This window comes from Mobula birostris, chromosome 5 (assembly GCF_030028105.1).
Source record: "Mobula birostris isolate sMobBir1 chromosome 5, sMobBir1.hap1, whole genome shotgun sequence".
Taxonomy (NCBI): domain Eukaryota; kingdom Metazoa; phylum Chordata; class Chondrichthyes; order Myliobatiformes; family Myliobatidae; genus Mobula; species Mobula birostris.
This window is the reverse complement of record NC_092374.1, coordinates 62,778,536-62,794,586: the sequence shown is the minus strand read 5'-3', so window position 1 is coordinate 62,794,586 and position 16,051 is coordinate 62,778,536. Positions and strand designations below refer to the sequence as shown.

The window sequence follows — 16,051 nt, the reverse complement described above, 5'->3', positions numbered from 1 at the left end:
CTGTGGAAAAAAAAGTAGCCTCAGATTGAAGACCCTTGATTAGATATGAAAATAAAATGTTAGTTTTAAGCAGGAGAGAGGGTGGAGGTGGGATGGATAGGAATTAGGAAATATTTCTGATGGGTTATGGTCCGAGACACTGCCGTGATTCAGTTGGTTACAGCATTGCCTGGTTAACAGGTCAATGAGGGCAATTGGATTGAGAAATTATTGAGGGATAGTCTCATTAAAACACACACAATTGTTAATGAACTGATGCCTGGGGAGTCTAAATAAAGTGATCGCATTCTCAAAATAAAAGTTGGGTCACTCAGTACTGGAATGGGAAGCAATTTCTTCATCTTAACTATTGTGAGTCTTTGGAATTATCTTCCCAACTGGTTTAGTTGCTGAGTAATTTCTGGACAGAACCCCATGGACTTTTGGATTGTTTCGTATTCGACGGGTTATGGGGACAGTAGCACTGAGGTAAAAGAGCATCTGTGATCATACTAAGGAGCTATGGCAGGCTGAATGGCCTGCTCCTGCTTATATTTCTTGATGTTTTTAGTCCTTCAGCAGGCCTAGGTTCTTCTGGACCAGTTGGTGGGCAACAGAGGAGTCCGGAGGAAAATGCTGAGGCAGAGCCTGTGGCAACATAGTCAAAGGACAACAGGTAGAGGAGGAAAAGGAGGAGTCAGGAGGAAGAGAAGGAGTCAGGAGATATCCAGCAGAAGTAGGTTAGTCTGTACTCACAGAGAGAAAATGCAAGGCAATACCACAGAGGGATGACAGATAGAGAAACTGATCTTCAGAAGTTATAGAATTCAACATTGTAGAACTTAGACTTTTTCAATGATATTACCTCTTTACTTGCCCTCATTTCACAGCTTTTCTTTATGCTGTTTCCCCCTTACGTTCTCCACTTAACCATTAATCAGATGAACTTGTCTATAACTAACCCGTGCAGTAATCTATCAAAAATATTCATAGTTCCAAGTACATTTATTATCAAAGAATGCATACAATATACAACTTTGAGTTCCGGCTTCTTACAGGCAGCCACAAAACAAAGAAACCCAATAGAACCCATTAAAAAAAAGACCATCATACACCTAAAGTGTGAAAAAAGAACAAATCATGCAAACAATAAAAAATAAGCAAATAATACGCAGACTAAATTTCAGGAAAGTGAGCTCACAGCCACAAAGCTAGTTCATCACTGCAACGGATCCAGGAGCCCGTTAGTTACAGTTCGTAGCCTTAGTTCAGCACAGAGATGAGTAAACCTCATGGAGCAGTGAGCTGAACATTGGCCCGTCCTTCGACCCCAGCCAGAACACCCCGAACTTTTTAATCTGGCCTTGCGATTAAATCAGCCAAACATCGGCGCATTCCGTGCTCTTGGAACCTGCTACTTCGATTCGGCCCCAAGGCCACTCCAGTAATGGCCAAACGTTGGTTTATTCGGCATTCTCAGGCCTGGGCCCCACTGCTTGGATTCGGCCTATACTCAAACTTTGCAATTTGGCCTGGCACTTAAATCAGCCAAACATCAGCTCATTCCTTTACTCTTGGGCCTGGGACCTGCTGTCTCGATCTGGCTCCAGTTCCACTCTAGCGATGCCCAAACATTGGCTCGTTCCTCGCTTCTGGGCACTGGCACCTCAATTTGGCTCGTACCCGCCATGCTGCAACCTTACTACACCATCAAGACTTCAGTTCACACCATAGAGATGCCTGTTCTTACAGGGAGTTTAAAAACTCAACTCCGAAAGGGAAGTTACAAGCTATTGATTGCAGTGATCATTGTCCTGAAACAATGTAATTAATAGAGTAGTTAGTAGATTGTTTTGCTGCCAGTAAGGCACTGCCATGTCTCCCAAGCACAGTAATTCCCTGTTTTCCTTTCATTCCATCCACATCCTCTCTGAAATTCTCTCTTTCTCACCTCTGATGAAGGATCTACAATTTGAAAGGTTGACTATGTTCCTCTCTGCAGAGATGCAGCCTCTCCTGCTGAGCGTTCCCACCATTTGCTGCTTTTCCTTCAGATTTCAATCATCTGTAATGTTGCTTTTGATTTGTATTAGGTTATGGGGCAATTTGAATGAAGCTTCCCGAATGTTAATAAGGACTGATGAGATAGATGAAGTGAAATTGAATTGGCTTGACAGTTCAGGTGCAGGGAGAACCTTTCTCTTGGTTGAGAAGTCTAGGGCTAAGAGGCACAGATTCAGGATAAGTGGTAGAAAACGTAGGATTGAGAAGAATTTTTTTTTCACTCCATGGTGGACCTTTGAAATTCTTTACCTCTGAAACTTGTACAAGTTGAATTCTAATGTTCATTCAAAACTGAGAATAATGCATTTTTGGGCAGGACATAATTAAGTGATACGGTGATAATGGCAGCGATGCAAAAGATCAGCTCTGATCTTGATGAATGACCGGGCAGATTTGAAGGGATATATGATCTAATTCTTCTGTTTTTAAACCCTTAAACTATTCCTCTGGATTGAAAGGACCAAGATTAGGAAGCATCATCCAAAGGAGTGAATTTGGGTTACATTCTAGACATAGATGGTTGTGGTAATGATGCTGGGCCAATTAAATCTGTGACTAAGCAATTCTTAATGTATATTTAAGATAGGGATAAACACTGTGATCTCACTGAATAGTGAGGCAGGCTTGAGGTTCTGTTCTTAATTACTTATATGATCACTGGTTCCTAAACTCCCCGTTACAATTGAGACCCAGGAGACTGTGTGTGCAGAATCTGGAACATAAAACAATCTGCTGGAGGAACACAGTGGATCAGGCAGCAACTGCGGAGGGAAACGGACTGGCCATGCTTTGGGTTGAAGTGAAAGGTCTTGACTGAAAACATTTGATCGTCTATTTCCCAGCCCAGATACAGCTTGACCCATTGAGTTCCTCTAGGGGTTGTTTTTGTTTTGTTCTACCTGTTACAATCGCCAGTGCTTCAACAGTTTTCACACTGTAAAAGGACAAAGTCAGTGATGGGTTTGAGATAGAGTAAGTTTAGCAGGCTTGAAGGCCAGATGATAGCTGGTGCTGAGGTCAGGGAGTAACCACAACAAGCACATTTCCAAGTTCATGGCAGCAACTCAGCCAATAAATATAAACAACCAGAGATATGGAAACAATGCTATCTCTTCAAGGCTGTGCATCAAGAGCAACAATTTACTCATATAGAATTTATAATGTGGCATTATCCTTCAAACATATTAAGATACTGAAAGTCTTAAAAGGAGAGAGCATCCATGGAAAGAGAAACAGAATTAACATTTTTAGGATGGAGACCCTTCATTCTATAAAGGGTTTTTGATCTGAATTGTTAATCTGTTTCCCTTTCTACAGATGTTGTCTCACCTGTTGTGTGTTTCCAGCATTGTTTATTTTAATTATGCAGCACCTCAGAAGAACCTTAATGTCTGAAAGGCTCTCAGAAGTAGGGTGGAAAATGCTCTAGAAATGCTCACCTTTCCGTTAAATTTAATCTCAGGGATCACTCCTAGTGCAATCCTCGAGGAAATTGTCTTTGATCACAGCTAGAACCTTGGAACCAGAGTTCTGCACAACTCCATTGAAAAAATAAAGATGAACATCTGGGCACCATTTGTCATTTGCTGATAAGACCTTAACAGCCAGTTGTTAAAAGGAGAAAGGAAGGCACAGTTGCATTGAGAGGCTTTCTCTGGTGTCCTAGGTATAAAGTGATGTGATTGTATTTATTCGTGTCTGTAGTCAAGGAATTATCTCCTCAGATGGCTGCACTAATCACCATATGTTGTTTTAACTTGGCTTGGCAGTGAGTCACTGCCACTGTCACTGCCACCACTGGAATGGCACCCTTAGAGACCAGGGTTCCTTTCTGTGATAATGGGCAGCAAACAGCTGCAATTTCATTTAATCACCCAAACTCAACAATTTAAAACTATTTGTGACTGCTTGCATTTTATTTAGCTACCCTCAGTCCTTTGCTGAGGGACCCGAATTAACTTGGCATCTCCCAGCATTAAAGACTAAGTGCACAGCTTTTGAGAGATGTTACCATTAAATCCACTGCAGACACCATTACAGGCAATTCCTATGGAATATTGTGAGCACCAGTTCATTAGAAGAAAGACTATTCTTCTCATCTCTCCCTTCAAATTTTACTGGAGTTAAACATAGGTTGATCATAATACCTACAGTTCTGGTAAGAAGTATTTCAGGATATTTTCCCTTACTTTGGGAAAAGTAACCCAGGTCACTCAAAACTGGAAGCTAAACCACCAACATTATTAGCCCCAAAGTAGATTTCATAAATTCAATACAGCTCAATTTCAGACACAGCACCTATGACATTGAAATAGCAGCTGCTGGCAAAGAGGTGAATTGTGGGAATTCTTTTCAGAGGACATGCTCCAGTGCATCATTTCTTTGCCCTTGGTAACACCTTCATTTTGACCACACTTATAACGTTGTAGAATTTTCCCACAGGCTTGAAGAGCAGTTTTATAAAATAATGGTGGGGGATGGATTAGACTACATGAGGAGATACTGGGGCAAATGGCCATCAGCTGGGGCAAAGAGTGAGGTTTAAAGGAGGAACAAGAAGTAGAGAGGAGGAAATGTCTGCGGAGAGGGAGTTTCAGAAGTCAGGGCCTTGGAAGAGGAGGCCTATCGTTCAATAGTTCAATACTTATGTTCATGGATAATGGAAGGCATGAACGAAAAGGGCAGAGTTGTCAGAGGGAGGAGATTACAGGGATCAGGAAACCATGGGGGGCAAGAATTTGAAAGCAAGGAAAAGAATGCAAAATGAGCCACTGCTTGAGCAGAAGTTATTGTAGGTCACTGAGCACAGAAGTGATGGGTGACGGGGATGATATTTGCATAACCTCAGGATAATGGATAGCAGAATTTAGTTGATGGGCTGTTAAATCTGGAGGCAACAAGAAAACATGAAAATGGATTGAGTGGCAGATGAGTCAACAGAGTTGTAGAGCACAGAAACAAGCCTTTCAGCCCAACTCATGCCAATCGATGTCTATACACCAATCCTATTTGCATATATTAGGCCTCTATTCCTTTAATCCTTTCCTGTCCAACTACCTGTCCAAATGCCTTTTAAGCATCATAATTATACCTCCTTTAACACTACCTCTGGTCACTCATTTCATACAACAACTACCAAATAACATTCCTCTCAGATTTCCTTTATGCCTCTCATCTCACCTCAAACTTACACCCTCTAGTTTAAGACTTCTCAACTCACGGATAAAGACTGTGACTATCTACTCTACATTCACTCAGAAACAATATACACACCAAAAACAATGTTCCCAATACTTATATGAGAACATTTCTATTGTCCAGCACTAAACGTGGCTCAGTTTAGACATAGTAAAGGGATTAAGAGTATTGGAGTAGCGAAAGTTTAAAAAAAGAAATGGGGCCAGAAATTCTTTTATATAGAGCTTTAGTTTTCTACAGCAGTGCAGAATTAGCCTTCATAACACAAGTACGTTGAAGTAGATCCCAGTTAAAGAAATCTCCAATATCAGGCCCAAGTCAATGGAAACTGACATTTGTAGCCATTTACAGACATGTGCCTTTAAATCATAATCTTACACCCCAACCTATTCACTACCCTAACCTTCCTCTTTCCAATCACTTACAGGCAAGGATGCATCCCAATAAACCACAACTCTCATCATAATGTTCCTGACACTGAAACAATTGATCCCACTGTTGCCTAAATTTGCATTTCAATGATGAAGCTATTTCCTCTATGTAGGAAGATCTTTGTTATTGTGACCTTAAAGCAGATTTTATTAGGCGAACAAGGATTATTTATTGGTCAAGTGGACAAGCAATTCTTCTTGTTATGAAGACATTTTATCAGACTCCTATCAGCTGGATTTTATTTTCAAATTTTCTGTCAATAATAAACACATAATTGTTTCCATGATCTTGGAAATTCGCTCATCATTATTACTGCATTTAATAGTGTTTTTAATGATGCCATCTTGGCTGAACTTACTGATTGGGTAGCATGGTAGTGTAGTGGTTAGCACAACACTTTACAGTACCAGCAACTTGGGTTCAATTCCTGCCACTGACTGTAAGGAGTTTGTACATTCTCCCTGTGACTGTGTGGGTTTGCTCCGGGTGCTCCAGTTTCCTCCCACATTCCAAAGACCCACTGATTGGTAGGTTAATTGGACATTGTGAATTGTCCCATGATTAGGCTAGGGTTAGCTTGGGGGATTGCTGGGCAGCACAGCTCAAAAGGCTAGAAGAGCCTGCTCTGTACTGTACATCAATCAATAAATAAATAAATATTATTTTCTAAGATAGGAATATTTCATCCAAACAAATGCAGAATGAGTTGCTGGTGAATGCAGCAGGCCAGGCAGCATCTCTAGGAAGAGGTACAGTCAACGTTTCAGGCCGAGACCCTTCGTCAGGACTGCAGAATTCCTGTTTGTGTTTTTTAAACTGCAGAATGAAAGGGGTTCGGCTTAAGACAAAGTGTAACTACAGGTGAACATATATGCTCTTGTAGCTACCATACGAGGCTATGGTAATTTCCACAGCCGAGTCCAAAAGCCATTCCTTGTACAACTATAAACAGTGGGGTCATATGTTTCTTAAATAAATATAAAGGTTACTATTGTCACAGTTTCAATGAAAAGCAGGGAAGCTCTCCTGAATTTCTGGGAGCTCAACATTTATCCTGCAACGAACCACACTAGAAACCAGTTCTGGGGTTATTTTTGGGAGCTTGCTATGGACAAATTGGCTTCCAAAGTTCCTGTGTTCCATTCTGAACTTGTGTAATGAACTAAATGAGAAGAACCTCATTGACATTGCATACATAAGCAAGAAAAAAAAGTCATTTTTCTTGCTAAGTTTTAGATTCCCACCCTAAGTGTGCTGGGAATTAGTTGCACTTCTCCCAGCTTAGACCAAAATGCATTCAATCATCACCTTCTGCTCGCAATCCATATTACACAGCATCTTGACCTTCCACATCTCAAGCCGTATATTCAAAACCTTTCATGGCCTTACTTCTACTGGAATAGGTGAGCCACTATACCTTTCAAATCTACAGTGTTAGGGTTCTTGAGTGGATCATTTCATCTGGTTTTGGCAGTCTGTCATGGCCAAAGTAGGTAACTAAAGAGCCCTATGCCACAGGTGGGGCAGGTGGAGATGATGGGTGGGTGAATGGTCGGTGTGAATTGTTGTGCACCCTTTGTACTTGTTCTGCATATGCACCCATTCAAAGAGATCCGAGGTGCTGAATAGTTTCCTGAATCCACCAGGCTGAGTAATTTGCAGTCAAGTGTTCCAGTATTGAGGAAGTTATATTTTTTTATAAGAGAGATCTTGGTTAATGTTCCATGAATCACTTGCTGGAGAGCTGACTTCAGGAATTTCAGAACGTAGCCTGCCAGTTGGAGCTGGTTGATAGTAACCAATATTCTGGGAGAGTTTGTTACCCCGTTTGCTTACCCTGTAATTAGGTTTAAGGTTCAACGTTCAAAGTTCAAGGTGCATTTTTTTTTATCAATGTATGTATGCAGTATACAGCTCTGAGATTTGCCTTCTCCAGATGGCCACAAAACACTAAAAGCATGGAAGCCATTCAAAGAAAAACATCAACCACTCCATGAACAAAAAAATCACACAAATGGCAACAAGAACATCAAAGCCCTCCCATGCACAAAACAATACCAAGAGATTTGTGAAGGGAGTGTTGGTATATTCCTCCATTGCCTTGACTAACCTGCTGAGTAGTATGTCCAAGAGAGTAGAGGTTCACTCTCCGCGGATCACACACTTTGTGGCAGGATATGAGCGCTTGGACACTCCATATGGCTGGCACACTGGAGATGATGAATTTTGTTATTGATGCTTGCCCAAATGGAGAGGTAGCTCTCAAGATATGGAAAATAATCTACGTTGACCAAGGTCTTGTCATAGATATTAATTGTTTGTGGATGGTTTAAAGTAACCGGGCAGGATTGTAAAGGAACTTTGCCTTCTGGATATTAACATGGAGAGTCCACTTTGCTAATAGCTTGGCCTCTGAGTGGGTTGATATGCTAATGTTGTCTTTATACTCCAGCTAAGTGACTGAGGTTGGAATGACATTGGTTCTGCAGTGGAAGAGACACATGCTGAACAGTTTCCTGTTCAACGGAGACATGACAAAATCTGAAGCAACAAGCAACCTGTTGGTGGAATTTAATGAGTCAAGCGGCATCTGTGGGAGGAAAGGAATTGTTGGTATTTTGAGTCGAAACCCTGTAAAGGTCTGGCGTAGCCATGTTTGACCCCGGTCTGTGCTGTTCCACTCACATCGGTGCCAGACCCTTTGGAGCTATTCATGTTGCTGTGAAGCAGATGGAGGATGATGATGAACTTTGAGGAGAGTCAGGTTCGAGAAGGATTCCACAATCCCTCTCAGCTGTCAAAGTAACAGGCTTTGCCATTGTGTTCATCATTAGCAATGGTTTGGCTTACAGTGTCAGTGCAGAAACATTAGTTTTGATGATGCATTTTTTTCCTTCTCCTTTGCTACAAAGAATGGCAACTGTACAGACCCTGGGTCTGGGCCCTCTGTAAATTCCAAATGCCAAGCAGAACAGCTGTGACTCCGCATAAGATCTGCATTTTGTCTTACAAATAGCTTAAATAGCTTTAGAAATCAATTAAGCACTGTACTGGAATGTAATCCAAAGCACTGGGTCATAAGCTTCAGCAGAATTAAGAAAGTCACATTAATTCCCCTCAACCACCTTCTAGTAACAGCCTTTGCTGCTGAAGCTCTTCTACAAGCCTTCCAGCGTCAGTCTCCATTTTGCACGTAAGTATCTAATACTCTCCTGCCCTGATCCTAACTTGCACTTTCCTTTCGCCAGTTGCATCAGAGTGCATTCAGCGACTTGCTCTTCTTGGAGATGATACAGCAAAGTAGTGCTGAGGTAAAGGATAATCTGTGCTCTTTTTGAAGCAATGATCTTATTTGGCATGGTGCGGGGGGGGGGCGGGGGGATAATTGCCTATTCTTGCTTCTAATTTTTCTGTTCTTATGTGGTGCTGAGACCATCCATCTCCGTGGCCTTGTCTTTGTATCTGGAAATTTCTCAATGGAGCCAAGCTGAAGACTTCATACAGCAGACAATGGCCAAGTGCATGAGCACACAGACCAATCGGATCCTGGAAGGTCCAAGTTCAGTCATCTGCATCATGGGCCGTTGCCTGGAGACCTCATAATTTTCATAAATTGCAAGAAAATCTAGATCTGGAAGAAGATATTGCCGGTGAATAATGCGACCAAGGGCGACATCCTCCAAATGGTTCACAAAACCACTTCTTTCACACATTTATATCTTCTTTTTTCTTTCAGATGTGGTTCTGCTTCTGTTGGGCCTGGTAACGGGGTGTGAGCCTGTGATTGACTTCATTTCTCGCCATCTCGCCAATTAAAGCGTCGAGGAAGATTGAAATCATCAAGCAGAAGGCGAGTGGATGTTCAGCACTTTCTAACAGCCTCTCGCTTGCTGCTGCCAAAGGAAGGTATCTGTGTGTGAAGGCCTCACTCCCCCTCTTTCTCTCGCTTGCTGTTCCCGAAGGAATGTCCCTGCATTTGAATGGTCTCCCTCCCTCTCACTCGCTGCTGCCAGAGCATTGCGGTGGAGTCTTTGAGTCTTGCGCAAGGTTTAATCAACATAGTTTATGAATTAGACTCTGTAATTCATGTTATGATGTGTTCCTGGTTTCTGGTCGTTCCTTTTTTTGTTGCTATTTTTTACAATTTCGATTGAGGTGGCCTGCGGAAGGTGAGCAACACAGTGCTAGATCGAATTGCGCTGAATATGCATGGACTCTTTCATTTTGTGTTTTTATATTGTGTTTTTCCACTATTTTTGCTGTTTGCATGATTTGGATTTTTTATGCATTGGGGGTGGGGGTGTTTGATGTTTTCCCTCAATGGGTTCCAGGATTTTCTTTGTTTTGTGGCTATCTGTGGGAAGATAATTTTCAAGGTTGTTTACTGCATGCATACTTAGATAATAAATACATTGAACTTTGAATTCCTAAATACACCCAGTAGCCGCTTCATTAGGTACCTCCTGTACTCAATAGAGTGGCCACTGAGCATATGTTCATGATCTCCTGCTGCTGTAGCCCGTCCACTTCAATATCTGACATGTTGTGCATTCAGATATTCTTCTGCATACTACTGTTGTAACACATGATTATTTGAGTTACTATTGCTTTTACATCAGCTTGAATCAATCTGGCTATACACCTCTGACCTCTCTCATCAGCAAGACATTTTTGCCCACAGAACTGCCACTCACTGGATTTTTTTTTTGCCTTTCGCACCATTCTTTGTGAACCATAGAGACCATTGTGTGTGAAAATTCCAGAACAGCTTTTTCTGCGATTACTCAAACCACCCTCTCTGGCACCGACAATCATTCCACAGTCAAAGTCACCTAGATCACATTTCTTCCCTACTCTGATGTTTGGTATGAGCAAACAACTGAACCTCTTGACAATGATTACATGCTTCTTATGCATTGAGTTGCTGCCACATGATTGACTGATTGGATAGCTGCATTTACATGCAGGTGTACAGGTGTACCTGATAAAGAGGCTACTGACTCTTATTCACCCACTCTCCCCCTGTTATGATAGAGTCAAACAGCACAAAAACAGACCCTTCAGCTCATGCTGTCCATCAATCTTTCATCATACTAAGATCATTTGGTCTTGCATTAGTTGTCTACACTCTAAACTGGAATTCTTTTCCTGAACCTGCCTGTCTATTTATTACCTTGTAGATGCTCCTCAAAGCCTATAGTTTTGTTCACCCTTTTGATGAGCATCTGCCTTTTATGGCTCGGTATCAAATTGTGTGATTACATTCTCATTAGAGCTGATACTCGCAGGAGTTACCTAATAGCTTGACGATGTTTGGATGGTCGAACTCTGCCATGAGGGTTGCTTCTCTCTGGAAGTCCGCTTGCATGTCAGGTGACGCTTCTTCCTTCAGCATCTTCACAGCCACCATGGTGGAGGACTCGTGCTGCAGCAGATGAGGGGCTCTAAAGGGAACAAAAACAACTCTTTGTAACGAGGCACTCAGCAACTTACTCACAGACCAGCGGTGCTTCGCGCCACAGAGAATATGGTCAAGCCACAATAAAGTCCCTGCTCTTTTTTTTTACGTCCTACAAGGCAAAACCTAACATCATGAATGGCTATGATGCTTCTTCCCCAGTTGAGCTCATGCTTTGAAAGGGAGAGTAAAGCTACACCTGTGCGAATCCCTGTAGCATCTGCTAACCCTGTGACCTCTGTCTTGCAGGCCGACTTCAGAGCATCTTTTAAGAGGGTGAACTTTTGCAAAGCATCAGGCCCTGATGGTGTACCTGGTAAGGCTCTGAAAAACTGTATTAACTAACTCGTGGTGTGTTCAAAAACATCTTCAACCTCTCACTGCTGCAGGTAGAGATTCCCACCTCTTTCAAAAGGGTGACTATCATACCAGTGCCAAAGAGCAGGGTGAGCTTCTTCAATTATTATTCTTCAATGATTATTACTCTGTTACATTTACATCTACTGTGATGAAGTGCTTTGTGAGATTGTTCATGGTCAGAATCAGTTCCTGCCTAAACAAGTACCTGGACACACTGTAATTTGCCTCTTGCCACAATAGGTCTACTGCAGATGCCACCTCACTGGCTCTCCACTCCGCCTTGGTTCACCTGGCAATAACAATACTTACATCAGGCTGCTGCAGGCAGCATCCAACACAATCATGTGTTGATTCTCGTCAACAAGCTTCAAAATCTGGGTCTCCGTACCTCCCTCTGTAACTAGATCCTTGACTTCCTCACTGGGAGACCACAATCAGTGCGGTTCAGAAATAGCATCTCCTCCTCGCTGACAATGAACACTGGTGCAACTCAATGACGCGTGCTCAGCCTGCTTCTCTCCTCTCTCTACACCCATGACTATGTGGCTAGGCACAGTTCAATCATCATCTGTAAATTTGCCAATGACATGACTATTGTTTGAGAATTTCAGATGGTGATGAGGAGGCATAGAGGAATGAGATAGATCAGTTGGTTGAATAACAACAACCTTGAATTCAGCAGCAGTAAGACCAAGGAATTGATGGTGGGCTTCAGGAAGATGAATTTGAGGGAACACACACCAGTCCTCATCGAGGGATCAGCAGTGGAGAGAGTGAGCACTTTTATATTCCTGGTGTCAACATCTCTGATGATCTATCCTGGGCCCAACATATTGATGCAATTACAACGAAGGCATGGCTATGGCTTTATTTCATTAAGAGTTTGAGGCAATTGGATATTTCACTAAAGACTCGTGAAAACATTTACAGATGTATGATGGAGAGCATTCGGACTTGTTGCATCACTGGCTGGTATGGAGGGGTCACTGCATAGGTTTGGCAAAAAGCTGCAAACTCAACCAGCTCCATGATGGCACTAGCCTCCCCAGTATCGAGGATATCTTCAAAAGATGATGCCTCAAAAAGGCAGCATCTATCATTAAGGATTCCCAGGACATGCTCTCTTGGCATTGCCACTCTCAAGGAGTAGGTACAGGAGCCTGAAGACACACACTTAATGGTTCAGAAGCCTGTTTTTTTCCCTCCACCATCAGATTTCTGAACGGACGATGAACCCACCCATGAGCACTATCTCACCGTTTTTTCCTTTTTCTTGCTCTCTTTTTATATTATTTATTTAATTTATTTTATACATAGTTCTTATTGTAATTTGTAGTATTTAAATTAGGTTTTGCAATGTGATGTTTTTGCAAAACAAATTACATGACATATGCCTGGGTTATTAAACTTGATTCTGAATTCTGATGCTTTTTCAATAGACAATAGACAATAAGTGCAGGAGTAGGCTACTTGGCCCTTTGAGCCAGCACCGCCATTCACTGTGATCATGGCTGATCATCCACAATCAGTACCCTGTTCCTGCCTTGTCCCCATATCCCTTGACTCCGCTATCTTTAAGAGCTCTATCTAACTCTTTCTTGAAAGCATCCAGAGAATTGGCCTCCACTGCCTTCTGAGGCAGAGCATTCCACAGAACCACAACCCTCTGTGTGAAAAAGTTTTGCCTCGACTCCATTCTAAATTGTCTATCCCTTATTCTTAAACTGTGGCCTCTGGTTCTGGATTCCCCCAACATCGGGAACATGTTTCCTGCCTCTAGCGTGTCCAATCCCTTAATAATCTTATATGTTTCAATAAGATCCCTCTCAGCCTTCTAAATTCCAGTGTATACAAGCCCAGTCGCTCCAATCTTTCAACATATGACAGTCCCGCCATTCCGGAAATTAACCTCGTGAACCTATGCTGTACTCCCTCAAAAACTAGAATGTTCTTCCTCAAATTTGGAGACCAAAACTGTACACAATACTCCACGTGTGGTCTGACCAGGGCCCTGTACAACTGCAGAAGGACCTCTTTGCTCCTATTCTCAACTCCCCTTGTTATGAAGACCAACATGCCATTAGCTTTCTTCACTGCCTGCTGTACCTGCATGCTTACTTTCAGTGACTGATGAACAAGGACACCTAGATCTTGTTGTACTTCCCCTTTTTTTCCCTTAGCAAATAAATGATTGGTTATGCTCTGTTCCCCATTGTTACCAAAGAGATAGGCAGGCATTTGAGAAACTACATAAACAAAGAATGCAACCAGACTTGGGAGGTTCTAACTGTAACCGTTAGGAATGGTTGGCGGCGTTAGCCTGGGGAAGACAGTACCCTGCTGAGGGAGCCCCCCCCCACGCCTCCGATGCATTCTCTTCCTCCTCTACTTCTCTGATCAGCTCAACAAATGAAGGAGGGGGCAGTCGGAGACCCCAAGCAATCAGGTCCTGGGACTGGGCGCCCTTTGCTATTTGGTCCATTCTTAACTGATCCACCTCAGCCGCCTGAATGGCTCCTCTGCGCTGCAAGCAACTTAGCTACCTCTCTAGGCGAAAGATGTAGGCAGAAGGCTTCTGCCCCTTCTCCTGACGCATGTTCTGAAACCCCGTCATGAGCTCCGCTGGGCCTCCTGTTGTGCCAAACGGATTTTCCAGTGCTTGCATGTAAGCGGCAGCAATGTGGCAATGAGGTACTGGGACTTATGGTTCTCACAACGTCAGCAGCCCACCCCCTCAAACTCTCAACCAATCTCTGTCATTTTACGTCATCAGAGCACCCACTCACCTAACAACTGAGAGGTCTGCTGTGCCCAAGCCTCATACTCCTCTTCCGCCTTGGCGGTGGGCACTATTCCAGAGAATATTTTTAGCTTCAAGTAACTAGGACCCTCTGCCTGTGCACTGGGCCATTTATTCGCTAGAGAGGTAAGCTGATACCAACTCAGAACTCTCACTCTTGACTGGGGGACGGGGACTAATTAGACATTCCAAATCCAACCACTCCTCAGAAACGAGAGAACCCTGTCTTTGAAGTCTCCGCCCCCAGCCACGGGAGATCTCGACTTGTGATTCGGCCTGTTCTGCTACACTCCCCTCCTCCCAGAAAGTATGGACAGCCCTCGGCCTCCCCTCTCCTGGGGCCCCAATAGTACCAGGCAGTTCCACTGCCGTTACGTCAGCGCTAGTCTGAACTAAAACAAAGTCTGTGCCCTCCATTTTATCAAATTTCCACCCCACAATCATAACTTTGCCTACAGCTTCAACAATACTCAAAAGTCGATTAACAATTCGTCAGGAGTACGAATATCTACCCCGCTCAACACACACACATTCATTACCGGTAACCCAGTGGATGCACACTACCACTCATCCATGGCAGCATCCATACCAGCACAGACTTAAACACTAGCAAAGGCTCAAATCCACTGGTTCAATGCTCCAACAAAATCAATCCCGGAGCGATACCCCCACAATTGTAGCCCTTAGGTTCGGCGGGTGGTGTTAGTCTAGAGGAGACAGTCTCTGGCCTCGCCAAACGTGTGAGATCTGAGGTGCAAAATCTCCCGTTTGCATGGATGCTGTGTGATGTGTTACCCTTTTACAAATCAGTACCATGAAATAACAGAGAGTACACCATATGCAATTAAATGAATTAGCTTTATAATTCCTAATTTGACTAAAGAGTTAGTAAAGTAAAACAAAAAGAAAAGGGCCCATTTTAATGAAACAGTCTAATGTGCACAAGAAGGAGCTCATGCTTCCCTTCTGCTGGTCCTCCAATCAATTTCCCTGGGCTTCATCAATACTCCAAGTCCTCTCCTTTCTGTGTCTACAACTTCTCCTTTCTGGCATCTTCTCTCCTCATCTTCCGCCGAACAAAAGACCCAGATCACCTCGGTTGCGGGCACACAACAAGAAAAAACACTTCCTTCATTGGACAGCGCACGTTCCAAAGCCCCCCTTATCTCTAGCCGTAACCCAAATATTGCTGCTACAGAAAATCATTTACATTAGCAGTGAAACCTTTCTTGGGGGGTTACATAACTAACATGGGAAGTGAAATATTTTGGAAACTTTTCTCTGGAACCTCATAAAACCTCATAAATGAACCCAGGCCATGCTCTCTTCTTGTTGCTGTCATCAGGTAGAAGGTACAGGTGTCTCAGGACTCTCACCAACAGGTTCAAGAACAGTTACTACCCCATAACCATCAGGCTCTTGAACGAAAGAGGATAACTACACTCATTTAAGGCAGACATGCCACCCTGCAAAAACTCATTTCAGGGAGATAGCACCATCAATTTGCGGGAGACTTCCAGGAGAGGTGGAATGTCTGCAATAGAGTAGCTCCTTAGCAGCAAGCCAGCTAGTTTAAATAACGTTAGCTATGCTAATGAATGAATGACACCTGTTAAACTCACCTCAACATGTCTTTTACAGTCTTAACCCACCATGGGCAATAGAAAAGTCATTGTTGCAAACAGTGCAGCGAGCAACACTGTCGTTATTTTGACCCCTATTAGGCAGGGGTACACTTTAGGGTAGTCTGGGGTGACGTA

At 43.0% G+C, this 16,051-nt stretch overlaps 1 protein-coding gene across 1 annotated transcript in view; it reads right to left on the bottom strand.

Moving 5' to 3' along the window:
• Positions 1 to 16,051, bottom strand: part of musk (muscle, skeletal, receptor tyrosine kinase) — a 181,434-nt gene that overhangs the window by 6,055 nt on the left and 159,328 nt on the right. The window contains exon 16 of the mRNA XM_072258156.1: positions 10,969 to 11,117. Within this exon, the coding sequence (XP_072114257.1) occupies positions 10,969 to 11,117 (149 nt within the window). The remainder of the gene's footprint in view (positions 1 to 10,968; positions 11,118 to 16,051) is intronic.